A 20515-nucleotide genomic window follows, 5' to 3' on the forward strand; every position below is an offset into this window, starting at 1 on the left:
AGTGGAAAAGGTTGCTTTAATGTGACAGGCTAAAGCTCACAAATAACCGCTAACCTGGCTCCCTGGCCTTACAGACTAACACAAAATGTTTTAACAACCAATTTAATAATTCAACACTTTCAGTTCCCCCAACAAATAAATAATAAATTAGTTCCACTTCCTCCCTACCTATCCCTTGGTCCCTACCGTCTCCTCACCATTTTCTCAAGGCGTCCCGCTTTCTCCCCGAGGCCATGAGATCCTAAATTAGATCTTTTAAGCTATTAAGCACACTGGGCCTTGGCCATTTATTCACGGAATGAAGGGAATTTACTTGCTTATTCACTACATTACATCAGGAGGCATGAGCGGATTCATTTACAAAAGGATTTTAATTCACACTATGCAGACTAGATGCAAACAAGACCACCTGAGACCTTACGGGTCGCTCAAAGTACCTAAAAGGTCCTAAAACTCGGCTTCCAAAACAAGATTTCAGACTTTCACAACTGCTTTAGAAGAAGCCAATGCTGGGGTGTCGCTGTGGAGCAGCCCAAGATGGCTGCCTAGCCTTTCAGCTCCGTGCGGCCTCGGCATTCATCTGCTCCCATCTGCGGTTCCCGATATTGTGAAGGACTATCGGCTGGCCGAGTTGTTTCTGCCACTGCACTGGACATTTTGTGCGATTTTGGTCTCGATCGGCCCACCTGGGACCTGGCTGGCGGCCCTGTCGGATTTGGGCCTAGCACTTCATCCGGCCCCTGCGGTTGCCTAACATCCGCCCCTCCCTCCTGCCTGACTCCTGCGTCCCCTCCCCGCTCCCGCTTCCCTCCGCTCTGTGAAATCACGGCGGGTGCCTGGGGGGTCCTGCTGCAGACTCCGCCACACTGTGGGTGCCACCTGCTGCGTCAGTGATCATCGCGACCTCCCCGGCGCCGACGACACGGAGGATCCTATCGCCCCGCTGCCGCCGCGGACCAGGTGAGCGGGGGCTGGAGCGGTGGGCGTCGAGACCTCTGCCCGCTGTCTGTGACACTACTGGCCTGTACTGTCATAAGGAAGCGGCCCTCACCATACTGTCTGCCCACTTTCCCGCTGACAGTGTCGCCGCCTCTGCCCGCGCCCCCCTAAGAAAGATCCCGCTGGCACCCCCATGCAACCTGTACACATAAGGAGGCCGCGATCGCTCGCCATCACAGCCTTGCCGCTCCACTGCTGACTCTCTGCTATCCACGGCAGTCCCCCACCTGCCTCTAACCGCCTACCACCACCGAAGGACACTGCATTTGAGCCTGCCGGTCGCGGCCCATCTCAGCTCTCCATCCTACCCATAAGTGGGCCCTCAATGCAACCGAGCCCACCACAACGACAATGCCTAGCAGAAATAAGGCGGGGGCCCAAGGAGGTACAATGGACAAGTCCCTCGAGATGAGCCAGCCAGCACATCATCGCCACAGGACGAGCCAGACTTAACCCTGCACAGTGCGGTCGAGGACCCTGACCTCACCCTACTAATGTAATCCATGGCTAAAAACGTTGCTTCCTTCCATGAAAAATTAGACGACATCAATGCTAACGTCGCCTCGCTTAAGGCTCGAGTGGACCAGGCAGGATCGAGGATCACTGAGGCGGAAAATAGGATCTCAGTGAACGAAGATGGCATCACCGCGCTCCAGGACACTGTGGCCTCCCTAACGCGTGACATGAAAGGAGTCAAGGCAAAGTGTGACGATCTGGAGTCGCGCTCCCATAGGAACAACTTGCGCATCATCGGGGTCCCTGAAAATGCCCTCAAGGGGCGGATGGAGGACGCAGTGGAGAAACTCCTCAAGGCTAGTTTTTTCTTACCGGCTAGTACCTAACTGAAGAGTGTAGTCCTTCCTTAGTGTTCACTAGGAAAATTGCATGTAAAAGATGGCCGCTGTATTTTCTTGCCGGCCAGTATTTAATCGAAAAGTATAGTCCTTTCTTAGTGTTTACTGGGAAGTGGTGAGCGTTTTGCTGCACTTGGTGAAAACACATGCTGGTGCTGCACGGTCTTCTTTCAAACCCCGCGAGTCATTAGCGAGGAGTTTGTTTCTCCTAATCTAGAGGAGAGCATGTTGTTCTTGAACTTTAGTAGCTACATTACTTTTAGTGATGTTGGTGGCTATTATCCCTTTTCCGCAGTTTTTTACTTACTGAACGTTGAGGTGTTGTGTACTATCTCTCACTACTTGGTCACGTTCAGCATGTTTTTACACATTTAATGGCTGTGAAGACCGCTGGTGTATGACACTACTGTTTGGAATCATGAGCTCTAATGCACAACCTAGGCTGGGCTTGAAATGGTTTCTTTTCTTCCCTTTTTTTACACATTTGGGAGCCGTGGTGTATCGGTGCATTTTAATGCTCTTTGAGATGGTTGGTGACCGCCCTTCTTATATTACAGATTGGTTCTGCGTCCTCTTTTTTCCTCTTTTGTAATTATCTGCAGACTTGGTTGTCACTTGCGTGAAGGTAATTTTTATTTAATATATCCTGAACAATTCATGACTGTTGTCCTGTTGTGATCTGTGGCTCATTGGTAGTGTGATGTGTCCTTTCTAGGTGTGACGATATTTTCGGCGGATTGAGACGCCTTTTGAAGTATCTTGGTTTTTCAATGAAGAAAAATTAGCCTATCTGTCATTTACAGACGTGCGTTGAAGATTCACCACATTAAGGTAAATCTAATTGGTTTAATTTCTAAACCTTTTTGTGGAATTGTTCTCTTGACTGAGTCAACTCCACTTTTACATTTGGTAATGCCCCATCCCCTGGGGATTTGATTAGTTTCCTCTGTTTCTCTTCTTTGCAGGCTGGTTGCCTGAAACTACCCATTCAACACGGTGTTGAGAAGAATAGTGGATGTTTTAAAGGTTCCCCTGAAGAATGTTCACCCGAAAGGGGCTTTAAAGAACAGAAACATGTTGGGATTATATGTTGTTTTAGTGACACATTTAGGTTTTTTCTATGTACTGTGATATGTGATTTCGTCTGTGTCCATTTGTAAGTGGTTTATTTGAAATTTAGCTTTTTAGATTTTGTAGGTTTTAGTGGTAGTTTTGTACACTGTGTTAGGTGTGGGTAGTATCTTATGTTTTAATTTAAATATTCTGTATTAAACAAAAATGTTTTTTGAAATTTGGAATGTTGCACGCAGTCTATGTTGTCAAGACCTGTAGTGCCGGAGAATCTGTCAGAGGTGTCTAATTGTTGGGGGAGAAGGAGGGGTGGAAGTAGAGAAAGTTTACCATCTTATCCTTCTTTTATAATAGAAACTCCTCAAGGACCTACTGGACGACCCTGCCCTCTCTCCGTATTTCACGGTCGAGCGGGCTCATCGGGCCCTGGCTCCACGCCCCAGACCCGGCGGCATCCCCAGACCCATTATCGCCAAGATTCTCAACTACCGTGACAGAGATCTCATCCTCTGCCTGTCGCGGGAAAAGGGAGACCTGCGATTTGAAGCCCATATGGTAAGAATCTTCCCGGACTTCTCGCTGGCGGTGCAGCAGGAAAGGCGCCAGTTCCTATGCGTCAAAAAGCTGCTCAGGGAGTGCAACGCCCCTACACCATCCTGTTCCCGGCACGACTAAAGATTACCCATGATGGTAAGATCTTCTTCTTCACTGTCCCTGACGAAGCGGTGAAGTTCATTGAACTACATATAGCTCTCCCCGGGCCACGAGCCGACCACACGCCATAGACTACACAGCCTAGAATGTTATTAAAATGTCCACGGATCCATGACTTTTGATGTGTTGATGGCAACCCCACCATGTCCACTCAATAACTGCGGCCTCTTGCCATGTGTATGCGGGCCACAGGCTAGCTCCTTCACTGCTTCTTTGCCTTTTTCGAGTGTAACAACAGGCATGACACCTCCGATGGAGTGCGCTGGGAGGCATTCAAGGTCTTCATCAGTGGGATGTGCATATCTAGAGAGGCTGGGGTCCTCAAGGCCATAAAAAATAGCTTGCAACAGTCAGAAGCGAAATTAAAAGAGCTTGAGAGGGCATATGCCACCTCCCCTTCCCCGACTGCACTGGCACAGATTAGAGCGGAATTAGAAACGTTCGAGTCCCACGCCCTAAGAGAAGTTTGGTACTTCGCCCGCCCTGTGGCGGCCAGGAAGTATAGTGAGGGGGATAGGCCGGGTAGAACACTGTCCAGACTGGTCCGAACTGAGGGGGGCAGGAACCGCATTGATTGCGTCAAGGACACACGTGGCACCATGTGCTGGTCCGACCAGGATATCCTCGGGACATTCACCACATTCTATACGACCCTGTATGGCCCCCAGCAAGAACACAGCCTGCAAGACACTGACGCCCTGTTAGATCAGATCCCCATGACCCTCCTCTCCCGCGCGACCTCCTTCAGGCCCCTATCACCCTCGATGAAACAACCACGGTCATCTTGAACTGCCCCAGGGGGAAAGCGCCAGGCCCCGACGGCCTCACCTCGGAGTTTTATCGGGAGCATGTAGCCATTCTGGCACCCAGACTCCTGGAGGTGTGGAACGAATCCCTAGAGTCAAACATCCTACCCCAATCCATGCGTGAGGCGCTTATAACTGTATTACCGAAGCCAGGTAAACCGTTGGACGAATGTGGGTCTTATAGGCCCCTTTCTCTGATCAACACTGACACAAAAATATTTGCCAAGATCATTTCCAATAGGTTTCTCCCCATTATGCCCCACCTAGTCCACCCCGACCAGAGTGGCTTCGTGCCCGGCAGATCCACCGCCCTAAATATCCGCCGCCTGTTCAATGTTCTGGCTAGAATTGACCCCAACGCACAGGCCGTGGCGGTCACCCTCGATGCCCAGAAGGCATTTGATATGGTGTCCTGGCAATACATGTGGGCGGTGCTCCACAAAATGGGAATTGGCCCACGCATGAGATCGTACATCAAACTCCTCTACACAAGCCCCGCAGCCAGAGTCCTGGTCAACTCCAGGGCCTAGGCCCCCTTTGCTCTCCACAGAGGTAGAGACCCGGCTGCCCACCTAGATCCGATATTGAGAGACTTAACCAAAAGCGGCACCTTCTCGGGCTTCACCATAAATTATTCCAAATCTGAAATCTTCCAGCTCACCCCGTCCACTACACAACCGTCCTGTGAATTCCCCCTTCGATGGTCACCGAGAGGCATCAGGTACCTTGGAGTGCAGGTGTCCCTCACTAAAGATTCACTGTTGGCTGACAACTATGCGGCTGTGGCGCAGCTTGCTGAGGCTCAAATGTTGAAATGGCGCAGTCTCCCACTCTATTTGTCGGGTAGACTATCTCTAATCAAAATGATTATGGTACCTAAATTCCTCTACGTCTTCACAAATGTGCCGATCTGGCCCAGAAACGATATTTCAGGAACTTACACGCTGCGTGTGCCCAATTTCTGTGGCACTCGGGCGCGGTTCGTAAGAAATGGCAACACATTACTCTTCCCTATGGTAACGGGGGTTTCACCGCCCCCGATTTTGCCAAATATTGGACAGCTGCGCAGGCCCAACACGCCACATACTGGTACATGTTCTCTGACCCCCTCCCCCGCTCGTGAAGCTCGAGAAACTAGCAAGCGAGAGCGTTAACACCCTTATCCTCCATCACACATATCACGCCAACGCCCCGGCAGACCCTGTAGCGGCCACTGTTAGGGCCTGGAAATATATCTTGCAGATACAACCTGACCACCACCCGTACTACAAATGGCTGCCCATCTGGCAGTTCCCGGGCCTCAGCCCTACACATGATAAGCTTTTAATGAAACACTGGCATGATCTAGGCTATCGGGCCCTGACCGACTTTTACCCTGACGGGAAGTTTATCACTCCGCAGACGTGGCGCCCGGAACACCTATGTACTGCATTGGAACTGCTACAATGCTACAGGGTGAGGGTGGCGTTCCGCGCCTGGTGGCCCTTATACCCAGATGAGCCTCCGACTCACCTGAGATCCAGTATATATCAAACTCAGCTGGTGCTAGGGGGATAGTGTCTGCGCTGTACAAACTGTTGATGGCCGACCCCACAGACATGCCAGTCAAGGCGCGAGATACGTGGAGTGAGGAGCTGGGCCTCCCCATCATGGACGCAATGTGGGGGACAATGTGCACACACACTCGGACCACCTCTCTGAATGCCAGGCATAGGTGCATGCAATACAAGCTCCTTAACAGACTATATTACACACCTCAAAGACTGGACAGGTTTGAACACACCCAAGCCCGCACGTGCCCTAAGTGCGGTTCTCCTGGTGCAGATCATACTCATATGTTCTGGTCCTGTGACGCGCTGGGCCCATACTGGAAGGACATAATTGAAGCTCTCTCAGACATCACAGCATCCCGTATCCCTGCAGAACCCCTAGCTGTACTGTTCGGCCTGTGGGATAGCCCGGAGTTGAGGAAAATGTCTAGATTTCTCAATGTTGCCACCATAAAAGCCAAAAAATGCATATTACAATGTTGGAAGCACCGATCCACCCCCTCGTTTGAGATGTGGATGAGGGCCCTCACCTGGACTCAAACGTGCGAGGAGGACTACATCAATACCCTCCCGCTGGCCTCCCGCCCCAGAAATGTGTAGACGGAATTTTGTACATATTTAAATAACAAAGACGACCTAGAACTATTGTCCTCCCCTCCTCCTGGTGATCTAATCTAATCCACTGGTGTGCCGCTTGGAGCTGGGCAATGGCCCCACCGGTACCTACCTAACATTCCCATGTATTGCACTACTATGTATATATCTGTCACTCTTGCTATGCTGTACAGTGTGTTGATTGTCTGTTCTCTCACCATGCCAATAAAGAAAAGTAAAAAAAAAAAAGAAGAAGCCAATGCAGGACTCAGCTCATTAGTTCCCTACCATGAGCACAGCCTCCTATTGGGGGCACTGGCACTGTGCACCTGTAATGAGAGCACTGGCGGCTCTCACTGGAGGTGCCGGAGGTGACATGGGCACCTGTCTTTACGTCACTTTCATTAGTGCCTTTTAATGGGCAGCGGTGTATTGGCCTATAGGGAATGCTAGATATTTCCCGGGAAGCCTCTGCACTCTGGGACTCTTTTGTGTAGTAACCTGTTTTACTTCCAAATGGTCCAATAAGAAAGGATTGGACTTGCTGAAAATGTGTTATACGGGGTCACTTTGAAAGTTATTTCTAGGGCCTCTTTTTTGATATGCGGCTACTCGAGAAGTCACACTCACTGGAAAAATGAAACGTAATAAGCAGCCCCAGGTATTCACCCCATTTGCCACATTACTCTCTAGCTGGTTCTTCAGGACACCTTCCTCACCTGTATCCACTATTACAGTTGCAGCAAGGAAGTCCTCGGTTTCATCCCCACCTGTATTCTGTGCTACAGTCACAGCGAGGATTTCCGCCTCTTTCCCAGCACCTGAAAGAGTAAACAAGGGGTTAAATTGCTGACACAGTTTCTGCAGAGAGATGGGTTTAGCGCACCTCATAGACGCCAAGCTTGGTAATCATTGACACAGGAATGAGTAACTGTTAAGCCCTACCGTCATGACCCTATAAAAAACCCACTGACCCAGATCCTATTGGTTGTATTTCATACGAAAGGTGCTGGAACTCAGTGCTGAGGCAGCCAAGTGAAGAGCATTAGAAAGTCGGCAGCAGACAGAATTGGACTTGCTTATAAGGCTATCGGTCCCTACACGCATGCGTAGCGTTTCGAATTTATAATTAGTTTGGAACGAAGAGATTAACATCTGTTCTCCCTTTTGCTGGTCAATTTCATTATACGGCAACCGTTCTGCAGTGATCCGCAGACGGCGTTGAATGCTCAGGCTAAGTTGTCAGCGTGACTGGCCACACTACAGCTAGGTTTTCATCAGAATGGTAACACCCACCTCCTGAGGAAGACGTTCAGTTAACCACCGCTACGTCGAAACCGGTCGAGAGATAAATTCTACAGGGATGTGATCTTTGTATCTGTTCTTCCTATCCACCCTGACAGTAGATTGTCTGTGAATTATTTCTATTGTTTGTAAACACGCAATAATGTGTGTCATTATGGGGACTAGTTATGAATTCCTTTTCCCCATTGGTTCTTAGCATGTTTGTTGTGTCTTTTAGTACTTTGGATGTATGCCACGGTATGATGAGTTGTGTGTGAATGAATGCATCATGTATGTTGAGTATGAGTGATGATGTTTTAGCCAATTTTTGGCATATTGTTGCTGCTGTTTTGAAATGTTAAAATGATCAGTGAATAATCATTTTCTGTGATTTCTTCACTAGTCTTCCATTTTTGTATCAATTTAAATACATTTGGATACATTTTTTCTAAATATACTTTTCTCTGGACATATCTTTTCTGTTTTTTGATGTTATTATAATACTCTGGTCCAGAGGCTAGAGTCACCCTGCTCTTTTCATTATTAGGCTATCGGCCCCCGACCAATTCAAATTTGATTCATGTCGACCGGTTTTGTAAGCCACAAAGAGGGGCGGCTGAAAGGGGTGCAAGAGGGCAAGAGGTCGGGGGGAAAACTGGCTGGGTGAGACTGTTGACATGTTTTGTCCCGGCAGCAGTAGCCCAGTAAGGAAGGAGATGAGGAACATCGGAGTGGAGGCCAGGCTGCAGACGGGCGATTGCAGGGCAGAAAGAGGTGAGCGAGAAGGGTACTGGCCAGCGGCTTGGCAGAGGGGGGACACAGGGTTGGGGCCAAGAAGGGAAGAGTCAGGGTTGCAAGGGGCGAGGAGAGAGATTGGCGGTCAGGCTATGGGAGCCTTGGTGGGGGAGAAGGAGATTTCTGCGGTGGAGGTGCAGACAGATAGGGTGATTGTGCCCTTGGCACCCGAGATACAGGTTACAAATGAGAAAGTTGCAGAAGGAAAGGGCAAGGAGAAAAAGCTGCCATACATTGGTATTGCGAAACCACTGGGAGCACATTTGATGACAACAACGAAGGATAAGATCTGGGCAGGGGAATTTGTGGACGTGTTCAAGCTGCTTCATAGGGAGTTGAGAGCGAAAGAGGGTTCTAAAGAGGAGGAGAGGGAGCTGGCCTTGAGTCCAAAGGTGCCGGTGACAATCGAGAATTGGACATTGGCTTTTATTGTCTTTGCGAGTGTCTATTGTGAGAAATGTCCAGAGAGATGTGTGGCCCTTTTGAAATACATGGACGTGATTAGAAAGGCATTCATGAGTTTCGGGGGCTTCGCATGGGTGCGTTATGATGAAGAATTTAGGGCAAGGATGGCAGAGGACTGACAGGCGGTCTGGGGTGAGATAGATATGGATCTCTGGCTGCAGTGGATGGCACCAACGAGGCCAGCCCTGACATTGCACACTGCGAGTGGTTTGCCCGTGCCTTTCTGGCCCTTTCTTGGTCGCCCCGTCCACCAGGGGGCAGAGGGAGGAGGCAGAGGGCAGCCCTCAGTGGCATGCTGGGCCTTTAATAAGGACGGTTGCACAAGGACGGAATGTAGGTTTAGACATGAATGCAGTAAGTGTGTGGGGAGGCACCCAATTACTCAATGTTTCCATCAGAGAGACAGGGGGAGAGGGCAAGGAGCAGGGAGGGCGGTTGTGGGGAAAGGCTTTTGCTCCAATTAAATTGGAGCTGTTGGAGAAGTGGCTTGATTTTCTCCGGACAGGGAGGGGGTCAGAGATTTTGGGAGATGATTTTCGTTATGGCTTTAGGTTGGGTTATCAGGATACAAGGGTGCAGCGCTGGGCTGAGAATTTGAAGTCCGCTAGGGAAAATGTGGAAGTGGTAAGAGAAATATTGGGCAAGCAGATAAGAGCAGGTAGGGTGGTAGGGCCATTTGCTGATCTGCCAGGGGATTTAGTGGTATCCCCACTGGGTGTTGTATCCAAGAAGGTCCTGGGGGGATTTAGGTTAATACACCATTTGTCATGGCCAGAGGGCATGTCAGTAAACGATTTTATTGCTCCGGAGGAGTGTGGGGTTGTATACGCAAGTGTGGATCAGACAGTGGGTTTGGTGAGGAAGGCTGGTGCGGGGCCTTCATGGCCAAGTGCGACATTAAGGTGGCTTTCAGGTGGTTGCAGGTGCATCCGGAGGATTTTTAGCTGCTGGGAATGCAATTTGAGGACTGCATCTACATTGACAAGGCCTTGCCGATGGGGTGCGCAATTTCTTGCGCCTTGTTCGAGCGTTTCATTTTTGCAGTGGGTTTTTTCAGATAGTTATGGATCGGAAGGGGTATTGCATTACCTAGATGACTTTCTGTTCATTAGTGGGGCGGGCAAAGAAAAGGAGTGCGGGGAGATGCTAGGGATGTTTCAGGAACTGATGGGAGAGTTGGGGGTGCCGTTGGCAGAAGACAAAAAGGAAGGACCGGCAGTAGTGTTGACCTTTTTAGGGATTGAATTGGACTCAGTGGCCATGACCTCACGCTTGCCGCACAACAAGGTGAGCAGACTGATAGGTATGTTTGAGAAAGCGGTGGAAACTCGGAAGATTACACTAGTGGAGATACAGAGGCTGGTGGGGCATTTAAATTTTGCATGCAAGGTGGTGGCCCCAGGGCGGACTTTTTGTAGGAACATGGCATGGTCTATGGCGGGAGCAAAGTGCCCACACCATCGGATGAGGGTGTCAGGGGCAGTTCGGGAAGACTGTAGGATTTGGTCGCGTTTTCTGGAGAGTTTTAACTGTGTGTCCGTGTGGCTACAAGGGGATCCGGTGTCATGGGAAGTACAGATATTCTCAGAAGTGGCCATCGCGTTGGTTGAAGGAAGGAAGAAGCATAGCATTTCTGGAATTCTTTGCTTTGTTGGTTGCGATGGAGTTGTGGGGGAAGGAGTTGAAGAACAGGAAAGTGAACTTCAACATTGACAATGAATGCGTGGTTCATGTAGTGAACAGGCAGTCGGCATGGGTTCAGAGGGTGGCGAGGTTAATGAGGGAGTTTGTCTTGCGTTGCATGGAATGGAATGTGATGTTTAGGGCAACACATGTGCCGGGGAAGGATAATGGCATCGCTGATGCATTATCTCGTTTTCAATGTCAGAGATTCTGTGGATTGGCTCCAGGAGCAGAACAGGAGGGGTAGCGGATTCCAGAGGAGCTGTGGAAGATAGGAAGTTGAAAGCGCTGTCTTTGGTGGAGAGTTCGCTCCCCGGCATCTAGGGAGGCATACAGGAGAGCATGGTAGGATTTCATGAAAGGGGGAGCTTGTAGTTGGAATGGCAGGGGGATGCGGAAGAGCAGAGAAGTGATGATGTGGTCAATTTCCTCTTGAGGTGCATGGATAAGGGTTGGTCCAAGGCAACTATAGCAGGGAAGATGGGGGGGTTCGCTTTCTATGGGAAATGGTTTTGGGGTTTCCAGCCGAGCGTTGGAGAAATGGCGAGCAGAATGTTAGAGGCATGGGCCAGGGAGAGTAAGAGGGGAAAGGATAGTCGGAAGCCGGTATCGCGGCTCTTTTGGTCAGGTTGTGTCGGGCTGTGGAGGGGGTCTGATGGTCACTTTGGGAGGGAGTGATGTTTGCAACTTGCTTTACATGGTTGTTCTTTGGGGCATTTAGGGTGTCTGAGCTGGTGGGAGGAAAGAGTGGAGTAGGTGGCCTGAATGGGGAAGATATTTATTTTTCGGAGTTGGGCCTGGGCATCAGGATTAAGAGGTCAAAGACGGATCAAAAAGGAAAGGGCTGTTGGGTGTTGCTGGTTGGGGCAGTAAGGAGTTGTGCCCTGTGAGGACATATTTGGCGTGGAATGAACTATGTGGGGAAGGACGGGTTTGGTTTTTCGGCATTAGGATGGGGCGGCAGTATCAGCAGCACAAGTTTTGGGGGTTCTAAGGAAGGTGTTGGTAGGGGTTGGGGAAAAGGCAGAGGAGTTTGGAACTCAGCCGTTTAGGATGGGTGCGGCATCTGAAGGTAGTCAGTTGGGATTATCGGAGGATAAGGTGAAAAGTTTGTGAAGGTGGAGGTCCGGGAAGTAAAAAGGGTATATTAGAGACTTTGGTAAAGGGGCTGTTTGAAATAAGGACAGGGGGCGTAGGGGAGGGCTTAATGGTGGGTGGTCGTGACTGAAAAGTGACAATGTAATTTCTTTTTCAGATGCAATGCGGAGGCCGGGGGAGATGCTGCAGATTTGAATTGTGGGCCACTCTATTGTTAAGTGGGTGGGGAAGGAGGTGGAGAAAAGGGTTTTTGGCACCCAATTGGGGTGCAGCTACAAAGTGGCGCTGGTAAGGTGGTCAGGTTTAGGGGGGCTTCTTTGGAATCAGCTGCTGCCTTTGTTGACAGGGATGAAGGAGTGCTATGTGTCTCCAGAGCGGATGATAATTCATGCAGGGGAGAATGACCTAGTAAGAGACTCAGGCGTGGCGCAGCTGAGAAATATGAAGAGGGATTTGGTATGGGTCCGGGAAATGTGGCCCAAGGAAAGTGTAGAGTGGACTAAGCGTTGCCGTGGAGAGTATGAAGGGGAGCGAGAAGTGTGGGAGCAATAGAGCGGGTGAGGAAGGGAATAAATAGAGAGATGGTGAAATGTTGTGCCTTGGCAGCAGTGAAGGTTATCAAGCACAAAGAAATAATATATGAGGGCTTCAAGAGTTTCAGGGAGGATGGTGTTCACATGTCAATTTATGGAAACAGTTATTACCTTTTGAATTTGACTTTGCAGGTGCAAGAGATAATAAGGAGTTGGAAGTAGAAGGAAGTTGGTAGGGGTGGGGCAGAAAGAACACCTTGGTGGAGGGTTTTTCTGTTGCCGGGGGCATGGCCCCTTTAGATGAGGGAGGAGTGAAGTACAATTGGGGAATAGCGCAGGAAATGATGGGGGTGGTGCTGTTTGCACAAACAGGCTACCCCGGGGGAACAGGTATTGAAGTTGGAGGGGCATGGCCCCGAAGAGAAAGCGGGACGCCTTGAGAAGATGGTAAGGAGACGGTAGGGACCAAGGGATAGGTAGGGAGGAATTGGAATTAATTAATTATTTATGTGTTGGGGGGAACTGAAAGTGTTGGATTATTAAATTGGTTGTTAAAACATTTTGTGTTAGTCTGTAAGGCCAGGGAACCAGGTTAGCGGTTATTTGTGAGCTTTGGCCTGTCACATTGAAGCAACCTATTCCACTACCAGCAAGTCTGGGTGTTTTTGTGCAGTAAGCCCAAAGGGGAGCACGGGGGAATGTGAAGAGCTGGCCTGCGCATAGCGTGTCCTCAGAGGTATTAAAGGGGGCAGGGAAGGTTCGGGAGCAGGCGACGGTTGGATGAGCATTTGTCCCCGCCCTCCCACCCACTTTTTCTAGGACGGCGAGGGTTCAAATTTCAGGGGAGGTGAGGGTTTTTAATTAGGAATTTTTGGTTGGTTCTCCCCCCCCCCAAGAGGTTCATGGGTTTTATGCTTAGAGTTGAAGGGCCGTACGTGGTTTTGTGGGTAGTTTTCGTGTGACAGACTGGGGCATTAATTGGGGAAGTTGTGATGTAAAGTTTTCGTTGCTGATGTGGCAGGTCAGCCTGGCTGCAGGTCATAGGAGGAAGGAGTTTGGTGTAGAGGGGAGTCCTAAGGTATTGAGGTTGTTGGTTTCCGGGGGCATGGCCCCTTTAGATGAGGGGGGAGTGAAGCACAATGGGGGAATAGCGCTGGAAATGATGGGGGTGATGCTGTTTGCACAAACGGGCTACCCCAGGGGAACAGGTACTGAACATGGAGGGGCATGGCCCCGGGGAGAAAGTGGGACGCCTTGAGAAGATGGTAACGAGATGGTAGGGACCAAGGGATAGGTAGGGAGGAAGTGGAAATAATTAATTATTTATTTGTTGGAGGGAACTCAAAGTGTTGAATTATTGGTTGTTAGAAATGTTGTGTTAGTCTGTAAATCCAGGGAGTCAGGTTAGCGGTTATTTGTGAGCTTTGGCCTGTCACATTAAAGCAACCTTTTCCAATCCAAGCACGTCTGGGTGTTTTTGTGCAGTAAGCCCAAATGTAAAATACACACTTCAGGTCCGTGAAGATGCCGCGTTGTGTGTGTATGTGTTACTCAATCAACAACTTTTTTTTCAGTGCTTGAGTCGAGCACCTCTCTAGCCAGCATTTAGACTCAGGTCCCGAGGCGGGGTGCGCAAAGGGAAATTGGAACTGGACATTTTATTCACTTCGTTGTTACTTCACTGTAAGTTCAGACCGTTACTTTTGAATTAAACAAAACAACCAATCGCAATAGGCACCCAGGCCCTGGGGAGTTTGTTTCCATGTTCCAGATCTGGCTGTCACCCGCCGGTGTGGTGTCACAGGCATCCCGCTCGAATATTCATGTTAATAGACATGTGATGTGAGTGACATCGCACAACATTTCCTGGGGGGCTGCCTGGGCCTCTGGGTGGCTGTCTTGTACTTTCTGCTGCTCTGGGTGTGGCCAGAAGCAAGCGACACAGGAATGCAGATCTATTTGGAGCAGAACTTGAGATGAGCATGGTAGCAGAGCATGAGTCTAACGACGAGACAAGTGTGTGAGGAGCGCATGGGCAAGCCCAAGACGAGGCCTTCTTGAGGAGAGTGGAGGCACACTGGGCCTCATTACAACTGTGCCGGTTCAGGAACAACGGTGCTGGTAGGCCTACCAGTACTGTTGTTTCTGTATCGGCACAATACAACTCTGCGGGCGGGAGCCGTCCCGCCCGCCAGGGTCAGACCTGTCGGGCAGGACGGCACCCGCTCGCAAACTTCTCACGGGAGCACAAGCACCATTGTTAACGTGCTGGTGCTCCTGTGTCCCCATTCCCATGGAGTTCCAAAGGATTCCATGGGAATGGGACTAACAAAATTGCCGGCACCTGACTTCCCGGCCACCGGCCTTGGAATAGCCTGATGGCACCAGGAAGTCAGGCGCTGGTTATTCATTACAGGTCCAGCGGCTACCTGCCGGTTTTACCAGCACGGTTACTGCTGGACATGTAATGAGGTCCAGTGTGTGCATGCGGGCCGACGTGCTCTGCTCTGTTGCTGACTATTTGACTCACTGAGTCAGTCAGAGTCAGTGTAGAGAGCGAAAAAAGAAGTGAATGACAATTCACACACAACATAATTTCAACAAGTAAGATAAGATCATTAAGAACTGAAGTGAAATTAATGTAATGAAGATGCTGATTCAGCGCCAGACAGGGGGTTCACCTACCAACTGAGAGAATAAATGAATAAATGGGGCAATAAGAGAAGCCTCCTAGGGGGGAGAAAATTAGGGACTCTGGGGGCTGAAGTTCTCTCTCTCTCTCTCTCTCTCTCTCTCTCTCTCTCTCTCTCTCTCTCTCTCTCTCTCTCTCTCTCTCTCCATTCAACCTAGAGAGGGATCCCTTGTTTATAACAATGAGATGAGTGCACTTGTAGGTACCAGCATGAGGTAAGTGAAACCACAGGTAAACACACACTACGGAGGACTCCAGGTCAGGACCAGAGTAGCTGAAATAGCACTGGGGGATGTGATCAAGGCTGGCAAACCAGTCTAACGGTTGCTAACAGGAGCTGGGGAAGTTGACTCGATTCATACACACAAGACCACCACCGTCTTCATTTCCTATTAGTTAGTGGGCATGGGAACAGCCAGGTGGTCTGGAGCTGCTTGCCTTGAACAACCAATCAGACGGTAAGTTCCAACGTCCCTGGGAAGTAACTAGTCCTCACATAGTACTTTACAATGTTTATGAAGGTCGCTATCTTTAAGATGCGGTGTGAATGTCTCCCTTCCCACTAGTTCAGGGTGTCTTGTGTTCCATCCGCTGTGGTGCTGACCAATTTCAGGTTAATAAAGAACCTAAGGTCAGCACAAATTTTTCTTACTAATTGCAAACCGTTTGCGAGAAGAGTGGGAAACCAATGTGGCATCGCATGGGGAGGAAATAAACCAAGCAAGGGCAGAACTGTTTGCTCCAATAATATTTCACTAACATATGTTTAGTTGTAAGGAAATTACATAACTCAATAGTGTTCATCTGAACTGCAAAACAAGAAGCTCGAAGTGCAACAGTTTCTAACATTATAAACATTGTATTACGTGTATACAAACAATATTCAATGTGTTGACAGTTGTCAGCTCTCATCAATCAGTTCTGGTCCACGTTGGCCCAGATGTAATAAACAGCGTTACTTCTTGGCTGGTGTGATCTCCTTTTTGGACTTGCTGTGGTAATAATTTATTAGGAGTTTCGGAGGACCCATGGTAGATTTTTTGGAGGCGCCAGCGAGATCCTCAGTTGTATCAGTTCGTCGAGGATATTGCGGTTGCCCTCCCTTGGGGGCACAGGTCCAGCCACCTCAGACCTGATTCCCACACATCACTGAGGAGGTCCTGCAGACACCACAAGTTCACAAAGGTCTGTTGGGTCCCGTGCACCGCCTGCGCTCACAAGGAGAGCGAGCACACACGGGAGGCTCGGTGCCGAGGGGATCCAAGGATCTCAAGGACGTGAGTGTAACCATGCAAGAAAGCACTGCATTGCGGTTGCATGCCCGCAGCAAGGGAGGGATAGAATGTTTTGGTGCTTAGGATGCATCCTCAAGGTGGGATGACGATCGGCCCTAATAGTAGTAGTGTTTCGCACAAACCACCCTGAGTGGACATGCCTGTATTAGAACAGGAGAGGTGTGTAGTAAGTGGCGGACTCCCTTAGATGGTAGATGCGTGTAGCTTTGGTGATTTTCGATTGTATAGTTGCGTAATTAGGGGTAGACAGGCGTTGTTTCTTTCATATTGTTGTCTTGGAGGCATATCGAGGGACGTGCGTGTGGTAGCAAGTTTTGTTCATGTGGTGTTGATTCTTGGTGTATGGCTCAGCATCGAGGGGTACCTCTTGTATAATATAGATGCCATGAGCACTATCATTATTATTCTGTTGCTTATTAACTTGGAGTGAGTGGTCGGGTCTGAGGAGAAGGTCAGTGTGTCAGGTGAGCGTGAGTGGGTGGGCCCGAGGAGAAGGCCGGAGTGAGAGAGGAAAGGAGTGATATGGGTTTGGGGGTGAATATTGTAGAAAAAGGTGGGTAAAGAAAAAGGGGGAAGAGGGCCTAGAGCAGGGGTCTGCAACCTGTGGCTCTCCAGATGTTTCGGACTACAACTCCCATGATCTCCTGACATTGACTATGCTGTACAGGCCGGATGGGAATGGTAGTCCAAACACATCTGGGAGCCAAAGGTTGCAGACCCCTGGCCTAGAGTAATTGGGACATAGGGGAAAGAGAGTTGGAGGACAGGGGATAATGGCCTATTTAGACTTTCCCCTCGATCATATGTGCAGAAACTTGCCCCAGTATTGTGATAAAATATTGAAATATAATTTTCTGTGAGGCCAGGAGACTGCAGGTCAGTGCTTCCATGAGTGGCCCGGGGAAGGAACGTTTCACAGTAGAATAAAAAAAACATGTTCTCATACTTGTTAACAAAATACAAGGGCTCCAAGCTAAAAAGCAGACAGAATATATTGGGGCTATAGAAATTAGACGATGAAAACAAAAGAGGAACAAATGTAAAAAGGGTGAGAAGGGACAAAAGAAGGGGATGGGCGCAGTGCTTCGCCCCCACCCTACGGTGTCTATCTGACATTACAACTTGTGGCGGGATATACAAGCCCACAGTCAGAAGGAGATAAAGAAACAACAGAGATAAAAGTGGAACAGGGACGCATGAGAAGAGGAAGTACATAGAGCGTGACAAAAAAAGTACGTAGCAGACATTGGAAAGAACACACGATTACAGATGGATGCCATATTTAATGAAGCGGAGAGGGTAATACAGGAGGAGGTGCAGAGAAAAACAAAAGGGGACAAGGGGAAATGGCTGTCAGGGAGGATCAAATTCAAATTGGTTGACGGGGAGGAAGAAGAGAAGGAGGAAGAAACTGAATAAGGCGGCGAGGATAGTGCAGCTTCAGATGAGGGAGGAGTAGGGGGAGAATGGAGTAACAGAGATGGCAGTAAATAGACACCAGACAAAGACAGAAGAAGGGGACGAAAGCAAAAATGATGACTTGATAGTAGGGAGAGTGGATGGGACTGGTCAACCTTCCTTCTGCAGTAGAACAGGGAAGAGAAATGTGGGTAAGGCCCAGGCCACCAAGGTAATGGGGGAACAGGAACAAGAAGTAGTCACATGCCACTATAACAAAAGCAAAAAGGGGATGCACATTATGTCCATGGCAGACTATGGACCGAGAAAATCTAATATGTAGCCTGCCCTCCCTTGTGGCAGGGTCCAGTATATGGATATAGGCGCTCAAATAAAAGACAGCAGTGGTGACACTGTCCATAAGGGATAAGAAGAGCTTAAATGTGACCATCATAGGGGAGCAGGGAGACAAAATATGGGAGCAGGCAAGGTGTAAGGGGGTACAATTAAGAACACATGCCAACAATGGGGCTCCATTTAACAACTGCCAAGCTCACGTGTGGGAAGTACTGAGGAGCATGTATCTCGATCGCTATGATCTATGGATAGTGATTGCACATAAAATGAAGTGTGATGATGACCCCGTAAATTACATAAAGCAGGTGCAGGATCTCTTGACACAGGAGACACAAAGGTCCTGGGACGAGTGCATACCTTCATTTTACCACATATTGGTCAAGGGGTTGCAAGCAAAGGTTCAGTCATCACTAGATAAGATTGTGGGAATAGAAGGGATGGCTGTAAATAAAGCCAACAATAGTAAATTACTGCACATGGAATCAGGAGAGAGAGAGAGAGACAGGCAGCAGAAAACATTGCCAAAGCAGAAAACAAACTGGTACAAAAGAAACTGGCAAAGTACACAAGGGGCAATGCTCGTGCCTGACAACGCTGCAGTGGCCCCTGCCCAACAGGGTGGGTTACCTGTGCAGAACATGCCGCAGCATGGGAGTTACTTGTGGCCGCAATGTATGCTACAATGGGGAAGCCTGCAACAGGGGAATTATATGCACAGGGATTTTTTACTATGGGAAGAGGGTACCTGCAACGAGGAAGAAGAGGATACAGAGGGTCAGGTTACAGTATCTTCGGTCTTTGTTATATGTGCCAGAACATGGGGCATCTTGCGTGCACCTGCCCTTTTGTACAGCAAGCACAGGAACAAGCGATATAAGCGGCACAGCAATAGGGGTTCACACATTACTGCTTCAGTGGCAGCAGAGGCAGTTCCTGCCAGTCCAGTCACAGCAGGGACAGATGTCTGCACAGCAAGGAGGGACACAGACACAAGGGCAGACAACGTATGGTTGAATAGCAACTTCAACCATGACACAACTCCCAGCAGTAGCGACAAGAAGTGCAGTGGTGTTAGGGCAGAATGCTGTACCCCACTAAACCCAGAGTAGCATTGTGGGATAAAATCCTTTCCCTTTCCCACAGGGTAAAAAGCAGCAATAGGGGGGCCCACAGAAAGCCTGAGTGTGTGCAGTCCTAGCAGTAATTGATGGCCCCTAAGAGGAACCCAAGGTAGCATTGAAAATAGGACCAAAATAATTCTCCTTTCTTATAGACACAGGAGCCACCAAATCCTACATTAGGGATGGGGGATTCCTGTTATCAAACAAGGTGATGGATGTGCCCTGCTTCTTTGGGGCAGTCAAAACGGTTCCAGTAACAAAAGATTTACCACTAACCAAAGGAACACAGCCCATCGTAGCACCACTAATGTATTCCAAAGACACTCCTATCAATATACAAGGGAGAGATTTGCTCAGCAAGCTTAACGCAACAATCTCATTCACAGAGAAAGGGATGGTGTGCACACCAGGTATTTACTACAAATGAGTGGTCGCGCTCAGAGCACCCTGTGAGCCTAGCCCCTATACCCGAGTATGTTCCTATAAAGGGGTCGAGATCCTGTTGGGATGGGTCCCGGGAATACAGGGAATGGTGTTACAACTGGCATCCGAATTTCTGTTCAGACCACAGTGCCAGAAGGATGATATGAAGGGAACCACGCTTGTGCTACAGCTAGAGGATGTGGTGGTATGCAAGGATATGGTGATCCTATGTGGGACAGATGACCACAGCATGGAATGGAACACAGTGCTATGCATCGACCCAACACTAAAATGACAGGAGTATCAGATGAACAGGTGTTCTCCAATGAAGAGGAGAAGGGATAGATGATATTCCATCTACAGATACCCTGTCCAGTTCAAGTAAAGAAAATATGGTACCCGTCTTAACAAAGTTAGTGACAAAAATGGAACAAACACACAAAGAAAGATCTAAATAAAAGTGCCAGAGAAGTTATGGACCAAGGGACCCCATGATGTAGAGGTACTAAAGGAGCGGGGGCGGTGAAGATAAAATTAAAAGAAGGGGCACTATTGACGCGTGCAAAACAATACCCTTTGTCCAGGGAAGCAGATGAGGGGATATACTTGACTCTAAATGCATTATAGCAGCAGGGCATCATATAGACATCCACATTGCCATGCAACACTGTGATATACCCAATAAAGAAATCAAAGGGTTGGTCATGGAGATTCATACAGGATTTATGCCCTCTAAACAATGTGGTTGAGGCCGAATTTCCCTTGGTACCGAACCCTGCTACA

The 20515-nt window shown here is 49.0% G+C and overlaps 1 protein-coding gene across 1 annotated transcript in view; it reads right to left on the reverse strand.

Annotated features, from left to right (window-relative positions):
• LOC138503505 (tolloid-like protein 2) overlaps positions 1-20515 on the reverse strand; it is a 189435-nt gene that overhangs the window by 153758 nt on the left and 15162 nt on the right. Inside the window, exon 3 of the mRNA XM_069623290.1 lies at positions 7308-7409. Within this exon, the coding sequence (XP_069479391.1) occupies positions 7308-7409 (102 nt within the window). The remainder of the gene's footprint in view (positions 1-7307; positions 7410-20515) is intronic.

Source organism: Ambystoma mexicanum, chromosome 11, assembly GCF_040938575.1.
Source record: "Ambystoma mexicanum isolate Mex_15411 chromosome 11, UKY_AmexF1_1, whole genome shotgun sequence".
Taxonomy (NCBI): domain Eukaryota; kingdom Metazoa; phylum Chordata; class Amphibia; order Caudata; family Ambystomatidae; genus Ambystoma; species Ambystoma mexicanum.